Raw genomic sequence first — 17,400 nt, 5'->3', positions numbered from 1 at the left:
TTCTGCAGTGGTGGCAGTAGCTAGGAGAGCCCAGTGCCTGGAAGGAATGGTGAAGCTGTGACTAGCTGATTCACCGTGATCTCTTGTTGTGGTTCTTCTCAATGCCATGCCACAAAGTAATTGAAACATTTGTACGTATCTTCACAGACATACAGATATACTTTCTTCATACTGCTTTATTCATAAAGGTTCTTTCAGCTCACACAGGCTTTCACTCTCAGTCCTGCATCCATTTGATTTAGTGACCAAAGAAGCCTTAAAGTACATTTCCTGTGTTATCTCTTTGGATATGTGTAAATAAAGGGATACTGTACCTCATGGAAGAATTGAAAACAGGTCCTGAAGAATCTATAATGTAAACAGGGTTTACAATGGCTTAATTATTAATTTATTTTTTATTTCCTTCCCCATATCTTCCAAAAATATTTGGTTTCTTCCTTAAATCATTGTCATAAAATTGCCACGATCCTGGTCCCTGTTAATGTATCATGTCTGGGAGTCAGTTAGAGTCAGATTAAGTGTTCTGTTTCTGGTATTTCAAAAGTAACCCAATAATTTAAAATTTAAAGCATGTACATTCATTTGAAATTTAGATGTTGAGGTTTCAAAAATATTTCATGCATCATACCTGCAAAATGCTTTGTATCTATTCCATAACTAAATACCTGACAGTACACTTTCCTCAGCTGATTGTCCTCCCAGCAGCTAAAGCATGATGATAAATTTTAGCTTAAATGACTAAAATTACCAACGTAGTATCTGTACCAACATTCATTAGCCTATTCAAATGTTTGTTTCCTTGCATTTGTAACAGAAAATGTGAGTAAAAGGCAGTACTCTGAAAGAAAAGATTGTAGGACTGAATAAAATAAAGGACTTTCGTGGAATTTGGTGCCTAAAACAGGATCACCTACAGCTGTTTCTGTTTTGTTGGCAAGCAAATGCACACCAGCTTGGTGACACAAGCAACACCCATGAAATGGAAGAATAAGATTCACATTCTTCTTATACAGAGAGAATTCAAAACCTCATCAATAGTCTTTCTAAAGCAACTGTTGGGCCATAGGGCTTTATGAAGGTAGAAAATTTCTGGTTGCTATGCCTTGAAGATGTTCCTGCTGTTGAAACTGTGCAGTGAAGAAACCAGCATTCACTGGAGTGGGCGAAGAGAGAGACTTGTGCGTCAGAAACACCCCTGCAGGTCAAAGGAGCTCTGCGACTCCGGGCCTCCTCCCTGTACTGCTGACATACTCCACTTCAGCAAAAATGTAACAAACTGAATCCCCAGGATTTCTGAACTGGAAGTCCCTCAGGTAATAAAGACCAGAATCCAGCCTCATGTACTTCTGGAGTGGTGGTTTAAACATTAGTCTATGGCATGAATCTCATAGTCTTACAACCAAGACAATGGCAGGATTTTACAAGAATGGTACCAACTACATAGCTCCCTCAATAAGGAAGGGCATGATCACCCACTCTTAAAAAAGATATTCAGTATGTGGCTCCATACCCCACCACTGTGTTCAATATTTCTGACCCTGTTTTTAGACATCTGCTTGTATCACCACCCAGTTTGGAGAACCTTAGACCTAAGCAGGGCTCTGAATTCCTCTCCAGGCACTGAAGAAGGTAACAAAATCATCAGAACTAGAACAGTTTAACTCAGGTCTCCAGACTGTCTTCTCTCCTACGTGCACAAGCAGTGGACGGTAAGAGTTTAGCTCCTTTCCCAACACATTCTCCAGATGGAGCTGAGTGGCAACTGTTTGGCCCATGCAAACTGTGGAGCATGAACCATCCAGAAAAGAGCATGAAAAAGGTACTACATAGCCCCAGTGCCCAAATGCAAGCTCACTTGCAAAGCAAATCTCTGAAAAGTGAAAGTAATCATCCTTACTTCCAGATTACAAAAAAAGACCTGGTTTTGAACCAGTTTAAAAGTTTCTTATTTTTGTTAAGAGGCCCTTCGTATTACACTAAGACTGTAATGGAGAATTTCTCCCCTAAAGAGGCAGATAAACTTAACTAAATGGTCTCATATTCCCTGCAGTTAGCTTTGTAAAAGCCCAGACTTTCAGTTTAAGGATTTGGAAAACATTCTCCTGAAAGAATGTGATAGGAAATGAGGGGGAAACAAAAGGTCTTCTGAATTAAGCAGATCTACTCTCCCAGCCCTTCTGGCTATATTGATGACAAAGCTTCCCCCACAAGGAATATGCCTTACCAACTGGCAATGTTTTGAAACAAATGCCTAGAATAAGAATCAGAAATAGCATCTGGCAGTTCAAAAAGGCATCTGTTCTGTTAATGATACTTTCATATCCATATTTTTGGGTCACAGGTGAAGCTATATGGAAATGAAAGTGGTTTTACCTGTTTTATTTTTTCTCACACTGATTTCAAGCTGAGGCACACTTTTTCTGTCCATTAGTGAATCTCTTCAACAAATATCTTTGCTCAGGTCTGCTTAATAAGTCCTGGAAAGGCATGCTTGGGCTGGTTTGTACACCTGACCAGTTACCAACTTCCCCGCATCAGACTGCAAGGCAGATTGTCTTGCCTGTGAGCTTAGGCGCCCAGAGCACAGCTTCATTAATACAAGACAGCAGGACAGCAGTGGGGAGGAGAGGCCTTTCCCACAAAAGAGAAATCTAATGTTTGCTGGCACCTGCAGCACACTGAGTGACAGTGCCCCCAGGTTCTGAAAGCAGGTATGGATAGGAGAAGCTGTGCTCTCTGAAGTGCATAAACCTCTTCAGCAAAGCGTGGCAGCTGCTGGCAGGTAGGCAGCCAGAGTTACAAGATAGGTGACACAGAGCAAAGGAGTTGCCAGCAAATGTTACCTCAAGAGAAAGAAAAGGCAACGAAACTGCTTCACCTTAGTAGTGCTGTCTAGCAGCTTTCAATACAAGAAAGTGTCATAATTATCAAGAGAAAAATGACAAGCACCACTGTGCCCAGGACGCCTGGGTTGCAAAAGACTTCCTTGGCACAATGTTCAAGCAATGAGAAATTTGAAAAGACTAAAACTAGAATATTAGGAAGTAAATTTAAAATAGTATATAATTCAGTAATGGAAAAAAAATAATCTCATTCTAAGATTTCTGCTTAAAGGTGAGCAATCTGTGAATTACCTGTTTGACATATTAGTGCCAGCTCCCCTCAACTGCCAGGACCTGAGCACTTGCACCCAATACATCAATATCAAACAGAAAATGCAGCTGACCCCCCCTCCCCCCCAATTATTGGTTGTTATTGCAAATCAGTGCACACTGATTTTCAAGATGGTTGGCTTTTGAAGGATATTCTAGTATATGTTGCAGCCTGCATTTTCTGTAATCCCTTTTATCCATCTACACTAGAGACATTTTGCTGCCCTTTAAAAATCACTTTTTCAAAAATCAGAATGCACTTTCAACACCTATTTTGGTGCTAAATCTTCACAGCTTTTCTCGTGACCCACACACCACATTTCTCAACCAGTTGCGAGATGAAGCCTTAGTATTACTCTGCTAGACTAATTACCTCAGGTCATTTTCTTTGAATGAAAATACTCAAGTTTATTACAACAATATTATTAGAGGGAAGGTCCTCTGATTAAGTAATAAGCACATTGAAAAGTTGGGGAGGACATATTTTGACCACGTGGAGGAAACAACGTTCTTCCAACAGAAGCTCCCTCAAGCTTTCCTCTGTAACAGCCAAGGCGGGCCAGAATAACAGCGGTGTCTGAGCCCCGCTACAGGGAACAGCTACAAAACCTTTCATCCCACCCTCACCACTGTAGCTGAAGGACCCCAAGAACTATGAACTCTGTGCTATCAGCACACATACCGGTAGGTCTCTGCAGCTGAAAAAAAATTGTTCTTTAAGTGAATTTGGGAAATTGGAAGACAATAACATAATTAGCTGAACATGAAAGACTGAATCTGGAAACAGAGGCCAGAATGCAGCTAGCTTCTATTTCTGAGGAAGAGGTTAAGGAAACAGGAGGTGAGCCACAGGTTGATACTCCAGGGAGAGAAGAAAACAACTGTTAGTCAAAACCCAAACATAGTTCATCACTGCAGGAAAGAAGATAAAAGTAGAAAAATCATCCCTACAATAAACAGAGCAGTGAATTAATTAGTTTTAGTACTTAGTGGTGTAGACTGACTGTGGTTTTTTATGGGGTTTTGGACCCTGTTTAAATCAGAGGCTTTCTAATAAGATTATTCTAATTCTTGGGTTTTGACTCTCTTGTTTCTACAAGTAGAAACAAGTAGCAAAAGTAGGGGATTTACTGTGCCAGATTTAACAAGCAGTACATTAGCTTCCCTCAAGGAATACTAGCATCCCTTCAGGGGAGAACTGCTGTAGCAAAACATAGTGGTGAGAGTAAAGAACAGATACTTGACATAAGCTTTCAAATATATGTTTCCATGGGACAAAATTAGCAATAATATGTGGAAGACTGTACCCACACTTCAGCCAGTGTTGCTTCCTCTTCACTCCCTGGCCACATCTTGCCTTCTACATTTCAAATGTCTGTGCACCTGTTCAAGATTCAGATATCTGTCCTCAGCCAACTTAAAGTAAGTTCATGTATTATCTTTGGCATGTTTTATAGACCATTTGACAAGTACTGCATTACCAAAACCACAATTTCATATACTTGAAATACAATTGTACCCACCCCCAAGGCTGAGAGGGAAAAAGCTGAGAAAAAAAAGAGTCTGAAACAAAAAACTTCACCCATCCACCAATAACTTGTGTTAGAGCAAACATCAGGAAGAATAAATGCAGGTAGACCCTTTTGTAAGACATGAGGAAAATATAAGTTGGCAATCCATCAGGAAGAGAGGAAGAAGTGACAATTACTGCATGTCTCTTATGCTGATGTACAACTTGGTTAAGCCTATCCTTAGCTTTGCAACCCATGACCTTTGGATCTGTATACAGATGCTTGTCGTTCAGTACCCTTTTTGTTCTAGGAAAAATGTATTTCCCAACTGTAGCTCCCAGTTGGTTGCACAAGTTTCCTATAAAAGAGTTGACCTATTAGACCAGTACGGCTTTAGGCCCCTTAGAGCAGTCACAAGTTAGAAAAGCCAGAGGGAAACACTCCGATGAAGAATCTGGTCTAAACAGAGGCTCTCAAAAGAGCCCATTACAGAGAGCAGTCATCTTGCCTCATTTAAAGGGAGTGAGCTCTACTTAGCCTGAAAACAACTGAAAAGAAATACTGTCTGACTAACATGTCACTAGTTGTCTCAGAGGTTTGTCTCTATGAGTTTAACTCCATGACTGAGGTTTTAAACCACATATTCTTGGCTCTCAGCAGTCTGTGCATATCTCTGATGTGGGATCAAGTTCTGCAGAGCTGTTTGTACATGTGGAAAAAATAAGAATAACAATAACCACCTAAAAACTTCAGTCAGGAGGTTCAGACATGTTTCATGAGCTGTTAGCATTTAGATCATCAACATGTATGACTTTTCAGATGAATAAAGAAAAAGATAGATAAATAGATAATAATATATCATTATTTATTGTTATTTTACCACTTTAGAAGCAAAGTTAGCCACTCAATAAAGCAGTACAAGAGCCTCAGGGGCACAAGCTGATTGGTACGAAAAAAATACATTTTTGGGAAGAACTAACAGAAACAGCCCAAATAATGATTCCAATATGATCAAAGCACAAAGGACAATGACTTGTTTCCCACTAACAGATGGACATGTAGGGATGGTGGTTTCTACAGGAGATAAGAACTTAACCTTGTCTTTAGTATACGATGGAGCAGAAACAAAAAACACAATTAGTATTGCCATCTACAGCACTGATGAGTTTCAAAACCTTAACGGCAAAGGGAAACCTCCAAAAAATCTAAAGAATTACTGATTCAATGTTGGGAAAAAATTAATGTGGAACTGTAGAGCCAGAGTCTTCTTACTAGTGTTTATAGCTGTAGCTTTTATATACAGGGACTCTGTGAATGAAAAGAATTATTATACTAATGAAGATGGCTTTCATGTTAGTGCCAAAGACAGAACTGTAGTCCAAGGAAAGCTCCAAAATGTCTCAAAATGGAAGTATAGTGCTATGTCTTCTAATTTCCACCTTATTTTGGCACAGTTTTTTTCTTTGTCAGAATGTAAATGTCTTGTTACTTCTATTCATCTCTTTTACAGACAGGACAGTTTCACAATCAGATACTGCAGCCATTGGTTTTAAAAGCATTGGTTTCTCTGGATGGAAAAAGCAATTATTTTGCAGTTGCAATTAAGCAGAGTATAATTTTATGCATTCAGCCATGACAGCACTTGTTGATTTAAAGCAAATGAAATGATTATTGAAAGAAATCCCTAGAACATTTTGCAGACAAGCCATTATTTTGCCTGACCTCTGAAACCTCCACTGATCACAAACCTGTATCTGTAAGAGAAAATCTGTAAGGAAAAATCAAGCAATTACACTAATTAACTAAGGAACAGTAATGGAATCTCCATTGAAGGGGGTAATGTATCCCCTTCTAAAAGACATATTCCAATCTGGTTTATTAACAGACATGTGACATCAGTGGGCGATCTCACCTAGGGAAGTAACTGTCTTTATCTTTCACATAAAGTTTTATTAAATCTACTTAAATCAAAGGCTATCAGAAAACATAAGTTTTCTCTTATTTTTAGTCATGTTCATTGAAGTAAAAAACTATTTTTCTACTTAGTCATGTCAGATTGAATCTAAGTACTTATACCATCATTATTACCATGACAGTTATATTCATAGTATTTTTCATTGCTTTCCTGGCCACTGTAACTCCTGTTTTGACAAATAATGCTAATACAAATTAAAATTGCTCAAAAAGTACTTCACAGATGAATTGCCTTGGTAAAAATTTACCCTTTTCCCAGCAAATTAAAATATTATTCTGCAAGGAAATTACTTTTCCTTCAAAAAACACCTATTGATTTTATTTTTAAAAGGTTATGGTAAAGCTAAAATGTTTCAAACAGAACCAGTCCAAAACTTGTACTTTTTTTCAGGAACTAGAAAGCTATAAATGTTACTTGAGACAATAAAAGGAACTGGGAAAGGACATTTTGATAATGTGAAGGCAGCTATCTTGGGGACAAAGGTTGGTAAACACAGTCCTCTCCATCTCTAGTAGTTGCATAACTAAAGATTTTGAAAGAAAGTAGAAAAAACAAACCTAGTACACTGCCAAAAAAAAAAAAAAAAGGTTCTAAAACTGCAGAAGGCCAGAGTAATTAGTTACTAATTAGTCCTTTACACAGCCAGAGATAAATATCTGTATTTCAGAGAAACGTGTTTCCGCTTCTTTTATTATTATTATAATTACAGTGAGTAATTGAGGATTTACAAACAGTGTGTTCATAGGCAACAGCATAAATACATGCAGTGAGCTCCAGAGAGATGGCAGCAAAGGAAAAATAGGCAGACAGCTGGGAATGTCATGTATTTCACCCTGAAAAAGCGTTTGGCATGGTACCTTGCTGCTGGCTGATGACCAGCTTTCTCATTAGAGGATTTGTTTTGTTTAAGCACAACAGCATACATAAAGGTAGTGTATTGTGCTTTCAGGTCTGTGTTTGCATTCACATTTCTTCCCACTCCTAATGATCTTAAAGGCACACATTCTTTTGGCACAAGTGGCATTTAAATGTACAGGCCTATGCAACCACTCAGCAGTCACTTCAGCTTTGATGTCTGAAGTCATTCTTGAGCCACTGGGAAACCACATTTAAAGACCTGGTAAGATGTCTATTGCAACCCCAAGTGAAACACAGGCTACATCGCAACCAGTACTATTCCTCTGCCTCTTACCTGTGTGTTACCAGTGGAATCTTCTCCTAGTTGGTGCCACAAGGGTAAAACCAAGCTTCTTGACATTCCCAAACACTTCTGCACTGGGAAACAGGGAAAATTTTCCCACTAAGAGAGATGTCTCCTTTGCCTGTGGACAGACTTGTCAATATAGTGGATCTCCCTAATACAGCAAGCATGTTTCTATACAGGTCTCCTCTTTCTTGCATTCACATAAAGCCAAGCTTAGTGTAAATCCCAAAGTAACAGTAATGCACAGTATCTTAATTCTTTGTGATCCTTTTACTTGCTGGTCGGAATCTTCCAGACAAGTGACTTACATGAGATAATTTTGCAGTGCCCTCTAGATCATAAGGATCTCACATCACGAGTAGCTTTCTGTGTGGTAGTTGTCCATGTGCACTCACATGTGGAATGCCATAGGCCATAGATGCACGTCCAGTCATTCTGCTTAACTACACTCTGATTGATAGCTGCTTTTAGGTAGTACCTCAGCTGTAAAACCAGAATTGCTTGCCTACAACACCTGGTCCACAGGCAGAAAAGGTTATAGCACTCTCCCATCCACAACAGCAGGGAAGAAAAGAGCATGATGAGATAGAAGTACATTGTCTAGGAAAGGAAAACCCTTCCCAGGCAGACTTTCTTCCCGAAATTGTCATCTACAAGTGCATGACTATATCATTCCAAGTGTCACATGCTTTAGGTATTTCCCTCCAGAACTTACAGCTCTTAAGCTTCTAATAGAAGTCCATCACTAATTCTGTGCTCTATTAAACTGCTTGAAGCATTTTTGTACTTTTTTAAAGCTAAGCTGCCTGTCAAGGCTTACTGGGGAATCAGAAAAAGGATCCTGATACTAGCTCCCCTGAGACTGATGGAAAGGGGAACACTGACAACCTTCTCTCACCTGCAGCTGAAGCACAGGCTCACCCCTCCATGCTTTTTCATTTCCTCCAGACAAATTAATACATGTCAGTACAACCTGCTGCTGGATTCTGCCACAAATGCTGACCTCAGAAGTCTCTGTCCGTGTAAGCTGAGGTCTCGGTGATTTTACTTCACTGGCAGATTTAGGATCCCTGCTTCTTTCCCTGTCTAATGTGATGACAGTACCTGTTAGGTAAGAAGCAAGGTGGTTCAGCAGGCGGAAGGGAAGGGAAGGGAAGGGAAGGGAAGGGAAGGGAAGGGAAGGGAAGGGAAGGGAAGGGAAGGGAAGGGAAGGGAAGGGAAGGGAAGGGAAGGGAAGGGAAGGGAAGGGAAGGGAAGGGAAGGGAAGGGAAGGGAAGGGAAGGGAAGGGAAGGGAAGGGAAGGGGAAGGGAAAACTTACTAGTTTAGGAAGGTTGGTTTCCGTTTCAAGAAAAGGTCTGAAACTGTGGCATTTGCAAGTGAAGAATAAGCACAGTGATTCAAGTCCAGATTGGCTACAGAGTCAGAGCAGTGCTGGCAGTAGCCTGACAGCAGCTGTGATTACACTTATGAAAATACCTGGCTCACTGAGTCAAACAAGGCCAGCAGTACCTAGAAAAAACTTCAGTTTCCTTCATGTAGAAGAAACCATGAACCGTGAAAGAACCTGAAGTGGCCAAAGGGAGTTTGGTAGCAACAGCATAGGATCCATTACTCTGCAATCAGCAGATACAGACAAGAATGACCCAGGGAACTGCATACTGAAAAAACCCGAAGATCTAACATGCTGCAGCAGTAAAGTAGCCAGGAGAGAATAAAACTGTTTTTTCAGTGATGAGCAAATAACCTTTAAATCCCTCTAATCCCCCTGAATTGTAAATAGCTTTCAAAACAACACTTCAGCAACAATAATCACTGTAAAAGATGGGATAGAGAACTTGGCAAGGACAGCACATGTTGCAATAGAAAAGAAAGTGGAAAAATAAGTCAATATGTCTGCATGTGCTGGGATGCTACTGGCAGCTATACTTGACATTGATTTCTTAATAAAAAGATAACTTAGTTTCTAAAATATGGAGAGTTCTGATGTTGTAAATGTACATATGTATATATATACACATTTTAAATCTTCATATATATATATATGAAGATTTAAAAATGTATAATCTTCATTGACATTACCATAACAGGACAATGAAAAGGAGAGGAGGAGGAAAGGGAGCTAGTTCATATGTGATGGCCCCTCTATCCTTCCATGAAAGTTGTCATCTCAGTCAGCTCATTAACTTCTCTGCTTCTCCCTGAACTTCTTGAATCTTCTTTGACAACTTCACTTTTCGTCACAGAGCTCTCTGTCACCTGGATCACTCAAGCAGATCAAAACTGCTTGGGGGAAGTTTCCTCCTTTTCTCTCATCCTGACAACAGAACAAGCAGGAATGCAAAGTCTGAATGAAATCCAGCATCATACCTTCATGGGTTACTTGAGTGCTGTGAAGTGCCCCTGTCACTGTTTCAGCCTTGTTGCAGTGAAGGTGTATTCAGTTTTTTATCTGCTTATTTCTGTGCCTGTATAATCCCCTCACCTCCAACTGCACAACAAAGGCTTTGAGGAGAACAGAAACTGTTTTTGACACAGAATGCCATAAAAAGCCAGATAATTTGGAAGAGTTTTGCAGAGATGTGCTCTCAGAGCCCTGTAATATTTAGACCTGCAGCAGCATAATTTGCCTTAGGAAACAACTCCTTCACAGACTTTTGTCTGAAAAAAGGCCTTCGGAGGACAACAGTGATACCTGTAACTCATGCACCACAGGTTTCTGAGTGGAAGGGCAAGGCCGTTGCTTCTACAAAACACTCTTCTACCTCTGCCAGTTATGAGCCAATCCAGTTCTAAGCAGTCAGTTGTTGTGCTGCAGAAGGCAGCTCACTCACCCCCTGTGGGATGGGAGAGAGAATGGAAGGATAAAAGCATGAAAACTTGTGGGTTCTGATAAAGACAGTTTAATAGGTAAAGCAAAAGTCAGACACACAACCAAAGCAACACAAGGAATTCATTCACTACCTCCCATCGGCAGGCTGGTGTTCAGTTACCTCCAGGGAAGCCGGGCTTCATCACATGTAACAGCTACTTCGGAGGACAGACATCATCAGTCTAAATGTTCCTGGTTCCTCCCACTTTCCTTGAGCTTTGAATCACTGAGCACAATGTCATAGGGTGTAGAATATCCCTTTGGTCAGTTGGGGCCAGCTGTCCCAGCTGTGCCCCCTCCCAGCTTCTTGTGCCCCCCCAGCCTGCTCGCTGGTGGGGTGGGGTGAGGAGCGGAACAGCCCTTGGTTCTGTGTAAGCGCTGCTCAGCAATAACTAAACATCAGTGTGTTATTCAACACTGTTTTCAGCACAAATCCAAAATATAACACCATACAAGCTACTACAAAGAAAATTAACTCTAACCTAGCCCAAACCAGTACATCAGTATAAAGAAAGTGTATATGTATATAATATATAAACTTCCTATAGCTCCAGCTATAGGAAGTATGACCAATTTAAAATTTAAAAATAATTTTTTTTTTTTTTTAAATTAAAAATAAAATAAAATAAGTACTTAGTAAATACCATCAGGAAAGCTGACATGAGAAAATAAGAGTAGCACCAGACAAATTTTTAGTCTCGTAAAATACCTAAGCCACCTTGAAGGAAGAGAAAATGTAAGAAAATGTGCTATTAACTTTCCCTCCAGAGGCTGGCTCACTCTTTGCTTTTAAAGATGGAACTTCAAATTCTAAGTCATCTATGGACTTTTCACATATATTTTTAATATATACTGTACTACTAGGGAGTACAATTGTAGTAGTTACAAAATACACCAGTAAAGTATCTTGAAATACACCAGAAAGGGGGAGAAATAAGATTGACTTTATATAGAGAACTTTTGGAGGCTTATATTTTTGTGCTTTCTGTTCTTTTATACATAAACATATTGTTACAAATGAATGCTTTCTCAAAAATGCATTACACAGGAGAGAGCAAAAATCCTTTTTGTTTATATGGAAAATATTTGCTCACTTCTTTTGTTCTAACTTTTGCCCCTGCTCTACAGAAACAACACTTACCTGAAACTAACTTGCATGAAACCTCACTAAGTGGAACTGGAGAAGAAGGATGTATATTCCTGTTTTGGTTCCCGCCACTGTATCTCACTTTCAGCTGAGACATTGGGAAGTCAAAGGCTTGTGCTTCCTTATTCTTTAAATGAAAAAAAGATGAAGTTTCTGAGGCAAGACACTCAAATGCTCATACAGAAGAGAATTAAATACTATCATTTTTTTTCTGTGACCCTTAAGACACTTAACATTGATGCAGTTCAGGCAATCTAGCAGGATCAACACTGGAACAAAGTGTATTTTTGCAAATTAGGGTTAAGATACCTTGGCAGAAGTCCACAGCATGAAACTCACACAGCAGGTATTTCTACAGCTGTCTAAAGTATTACCACATTCCACTGGAGCAACATTCCTTTTCAAGGTTGCCATTTGTAGGAAATTATATATATTACATCCTCTTGGGAGTTATTTAACAGGTATTAACTGCTCACAGAAAAACAATTATTCAAAAGAAACAGGCAGGTTTCATGTTTTGACACCATTTCCAGTCTTTAAAGAAAGATTGATCTTTATTGCATAATCCATCTCTCCAGAAAAATCTCCTATCTCCCTGCTTCGTAGTGAGAAAGCAGTGAAAAGTCAAGTAACACCATGACTCAACTAATGTCAAAGGACATATCAAAATTATAATCCTGAATATATAAAAATGTTAAAAATCCATTCCTATAGATCTAAAAAGGTTTGGAGTAATTTAAAGATTAAATCCTAACTGGCTTCATAGGTCTTGTCATTATTGATTTTTCTAAGAAAAAGATAACATGAGTCTACTCCTTCAGTTGTAACATCCATTTAAATGCATTTGCAGATAAATAGAACTTCCCCACTTGTGTTCATACAGATGAGATGTCTTTGATGCACACAGAGAAACTTCTGTATCTTCAAAGGGTTCACAGACATTGCTTTCAGGGTATAAGACAGTTACTGGATGGAAATGCTATATTCCTGGTAATTCCATAAGAAAGTAACACCATATAGCAAATGTAAGCCTCTCTCTCTGGCATTTTGGATCAATTCAACTGGGTATGAAAAATGAGCACTCAAGTCCAGAGTTCAAGTCTGTAAGAAAAAGAGATCCACAGTGTTTTTTTTTTCTTTTTGGTACCTGTTGTTCAGATGTTTTGGTGACTGTTCTGAGGTAAGTAAAGCTTTTCAGTTATGCAAGTACTTATCACAACATAGGATGAGTTACAGCAATATAGTTTCAACTCATGAAGGAGTAAGCTGTTACATGAGACCCAATCATTTGGCCAGCTACAGCTGAAATAATTTTGGATCTCATAAAGCTGGTGAAAAAAAAACAGGAGGTGCATTTAGAGAAAATATCAGGAACTTTTAGACCCCTCAAAATTTTGACTTTTCTTTCAAATAACAACAACAAAAAAAAAAACCCTCTTTGAAACCAGATAAAACAATCCCTTCCTTTTCCTTTTTCAATCTTTTTCCATTTTTTCTTCCCCAATGAAATTTGATGAAAAAACAACCTAAACATCAGCAGGAAGAGACAAGAAAAAATCACTCCTTCCATTTGAAAAAATAGTAGTTTCATAAAAGTACATTTAAGCCTGAAAAATATAGTGGAAAATATACTAAATGATCACCTTTTACCATTTTTTGAGAAAGGCTTTTGCAGTGCCAGAACTGTTCTGTACTGCTAAAGCCAAATCATTCTATAGAAGTGTGTTAGCTTCAATGGTTTTTGTATGGGAATGCTTCTGAAGTCAAGGGGTCCCTGGCCACTTCAGAAGTCCAGAGAAAATGACAGAGAGAGCCTGAGATCTAAATCTGAAACCTTAACACAATCACATTTCATAAAAATGGGTTACAGAGCACGACAAATTTCAGAACCTTAAAACTTCACGAAGTGTGTTTGTCCTCCTCTGGACATTCATTCAGCTGTGGTTTGAATGGGAGACATCCTCTTCCAATGAGTTATACATCACAACCCAGGCTGCAGACAAATACTGCAGGCTGGGGGGAAAACTCTTCAGAGTAAATCGTAGAATCAGAGAATCATTTAGGTTGGAAAAGACCTTTAAGATCATCAAGTCCAACCATTAACCCATGACTGCCAAGTCCATCATTAAACATGTCCCTAAACACGCATCTATGCATTTTTTAAACACCTTCAGGGATGGTGATTCCACCACCTCCCTGGGCAGCCTGTTTCAATGCTTAACCACCCTTTCAGTGAAGAAAGTTTTTCTTAATATCCAATCTAAACCTCCCCAGGCTCAGTTTGAGGCCATTTCCTCTTGTTCTGTCACTTGTTATCTGGGAGAAGAGACCGATCCCCCCACCTGCCTACAACCTCCTTTCAGCTAGTTATAGAGAGTAATAAGGTATCCCGCCACCACAACCCCAGTTCCCTCAGCTACTCATCATAAGACTTGTGCTTCAGACCCTTCATCAGCTTCATTGTCCTCATCTGGACCTACTCAATTCCTTTCTTGAAGTGAGGGGTCCAAAACTGAACACAGTATTTGAGGTGTGGCCCCACCAGTGCCAAGTATGAGGGGGAAATCACTTCCCTAGTCCTGCTAGCCTCACTTTCTGATACAAGCCAGGATGCTGTTGGCCTTCTTGGCCACCTGGGCACACTGCTGGCTCATTTTCATCCAGCTGCCAACCAGCACCCCCAGGTCCTTTCCCACCAGGCAGCTTTCCAGCCACTCTTCCCCAAGCCTGTAGCATTGTGTGGGGTTGTTGTGACCCAGGTGCAGGACCCAGCACTTCTCCATGTTGAACCTCACACAGCTGGCCTCAGCCCATCGGTCCAGCCTGTCCAGATCCCTTTGCAGAGCCTTCCTGCCCTCAGGCAGATCAACGCTCCCCTCCAGCTTGGAGTCATCTGCAAACTTATTGAGGATGCACTCAATCCTCACATCCAGATTGTCAGTAAAGGTATTATCAGGTAATAGCAGTAGCTACATCTTGGGAACATTTTCTTTTTGATCAGCTCTATTCTGCCTATGCTTACTTTTGAAGTAACTGCAGTTGACTCCATGAGGGTTTCAGGAGCATTCACAGCAAATCTAGGTTAAGAGAACCAACTTAAGTACATTATCAGAGGTGAAAAAACACTCTAGCATGGCTCATGGCTACCATAAGGTATGGCCGGGCTCACCTGGAAACTACCAGGATTCACAAGAAGGCCTCTGTGGTCAAGATCCTAAAGACACTGACATCCCAAATAGCACAGCAGCAAAGAGACAAACATAGGCAGCTTACCTGTGAAACTGGTGGACGGGCAGAGTGTGCTGTTTCCTTTCTCAGGATTAGAGAAAAGCAAGGTCAGTTTACTGACCATGAAGAGGAGCAAGGGATGTCAGGCTCCAGTTCTATGATCATAAACAGCTTGTCACTACAGCCTGTGCAGCCACCCTTTTTTAGCAGGTCTTGTGTCCTGGGAATGAGTCTCTGAAGCTGTTACTTTGGCAGACAGCCGTGCCTGCAGTGGCCCTGTCACTCTATTTAGCTGACGCACAACCCTGTGTAATGCCTTCCTGTACCCAGTGACTGCTTCCACAAACTGTTATGCCCCAACTGCCTTAATCCCACACTTCAGTTGTTATTTCTCAGACTGTGTAATTAAATCTATTCTTCTTCCCCCTCAAGCCAATCCATCTACTTCTTAATACAATCTTGGTTCTACCTTTTCGGAAGCAATTCCAGTGTGTTAGATCAGAGAATCATAAAGAGGTTGGTGAATCCTGAAATGTAACTTTCCAAAGCAAGAAGGCAAAACCATAAACAAAAACCATAAACCTTAGAGGAGAAAAATGCTGCTAAGCAAGTTTGTGCAAAACATATCATTGTTTCAATGAAATTGTGAGCCTGCTTTATAAGCTGTAACACAAGAGGCAGAAGCAGAGTTTGTGGTTTTTTTTCCTACAGTCATGAAAGTTCTCTAATACTGATTGAAATGTATTAAAACTTGAAGTCCCAGTTATTCTTATCCCTGCATTGGCTCATACACGGTGATGGCTCATGTATGAATTATTCTGTGTTTATAACACATAAAACAGGAGGGTGAGGATTGCAGTTATAGCATTTACTAAAATATTTTTATTACAATCCTAATCCTGATCCTAGTTTCCAGGTCAATTAACCTAATGGCACTGGATGCATAAAGGGGAGCAATGGGATGAAATGTTTAGCTCTTGAACTACTTGCTTGATCATAACTGGGCAAAATGACTTCCCACAGTGTCCCTCACTAAGAAAGAGGGCTAAGCTTCTCATTTCCCTTCTCCCTCATGGAGGGGAATGCATGAATATAAGATGACTGGAACAAGAGAGAAAACTCACAGGTTTTTCCCTTGTCTCCTTGTGGGGGCCTTTATTCTCCCTATGGCCAGGCTGCCACTTGCAGTCTATCCCAGGAATAGAAAAATTCTCCCACAGGTTGTTGAACTTAAATAAGTAGAATGATACACAATGTGAAATATCCCTCAGCATGATTCACATAGTCTGCCTCTTCAGCTCTCCGTTTATTTTAAAAGCCCCTTGCATTCCCAGGAAATCTGTTGTTGGATTAAGATGATTATTTTCAGATATTTTATGTCTAATGGCATTCTACAGCTGAGACTGTCTTTGGGAAATTCCTAGCCTGCATTTATTGCATTTCCACTAACTTTTAGTTTGAGAAAAAAGGCTGAGACACATTATTTTCATTATTGTCTTTTAAGTCCATTAGGAGAGAAAAAGTCCAAATCAGAATATTTTAACACTGTAGTAAGAATTTGCAAGGAACAGTCATATGGAGGAAGATCATATACAGAGTCCCCAGTAATGAGTGGTTTAAATTTTGTCAACTAATCATAAGTTATCTAATAGTGTATGTAAAATGGTCAGCCTAATATCATTCATATAACTGGCAATTAATCAGGCCCTTTAAAGTTCTCCCTGTCTTTCATCTTGCCTAGAGGAAAAAAAAATGTACCACCAGAGGACATCTGGAACATGTGTCTTACTTTCAAACATCCTGCCTGCTGCATAAAGATTTATGATGTTTATTTATTAATTTTCCAAGCAACTCCTTAGCCATAGTCTTTGTATCACACCACCCCTCACTGCTCCTCCCAGTGCCAAAGTCACAAAAAGTCAAGGTGTTGGTAGCTCCTAATGGCCCTGCAATCCCTGCTCTGCAAACAGAGAAGGTGGCAAAATCGTCTGCATCAGGGGAACCCAAACATGTTTTAAGAGGACTCACTAAAAAAAAAATCTAGGTAGAAATTTGCACTGAACAAGCACTAGCATGTAAAGACTTCTGTTTGAAAATAATTCTTAACCAGCTAGACTATGGGGCTACTAGAATGATATCCTGTTAATATTAAACAGGAATTTCTGCTCAAATCAAGTTAGATGTTAACTGTACACTAGAAAACCTCGAAACTGTTCTACACCCATAATTAAAGACTTTTACTTATTTCTATAATTATCCCAAAGAAGTTCACCCATCCCAACCAGGAATGATTCTATCATTTATCTTTTACAA

The 17,400-nt window shown here is 39.8% G+C and overlaps 1 protein-coding gene across 6 annotated transcripts in view; it reads right to left on the bottom strand.

Annotated features, from left to right (window-relative positions):
• Positions 1–15,579, bottom strand: part of LOC308059996 (uncharacterized protein) — a 114,281-nt gene extending 98,702 nt beyond the window's left edge. For 2 of the 6 annotated variants that reach the window (XM_080378143.1, XM_080378142.1), the window contains exons 1-3: positions 10,805–15,579; positions 8,741–8,946; positions 7,831–7,908 (exon numbers count right to left, since the gene is read on the bottom strand). In XM_080378143.1, coding sequence (XP_080234269.1) covers positions 7,831–7,908; positions 8,741–8,946; positions 10,805–10,811 — 291 coding nt within the window. In that variant the 5' untranslated portion in view covers positions 10,812–15,579. Of the gene's footprint in view, positions 1–11; positions 8,947–10,804 lie in introns of those variants that run through there. The other 4 variants (XR_013926547.1, XR_013926545.1, XR_013926546.1 and 1 more) reach the window with 4 other exon arrangements.
• Between the last annotated feature and the right edge of the window lie 1,821 nt (positions 15,580–17,400).

This window comes from Falco punctatus (genome assembly GCF_963210335.1).
Source record: "Falco punctatus genome assembly, chromosome: 3".
NCBI classification, from domain to species: Eukaryota; Metazoa; Chordata; class Aves; order Falconiformes; family Falconidae; genus Falco; species Falco punctatus.
This window is presented reverse-complemented; position numbering and strand designations above follow the sequence as displayed.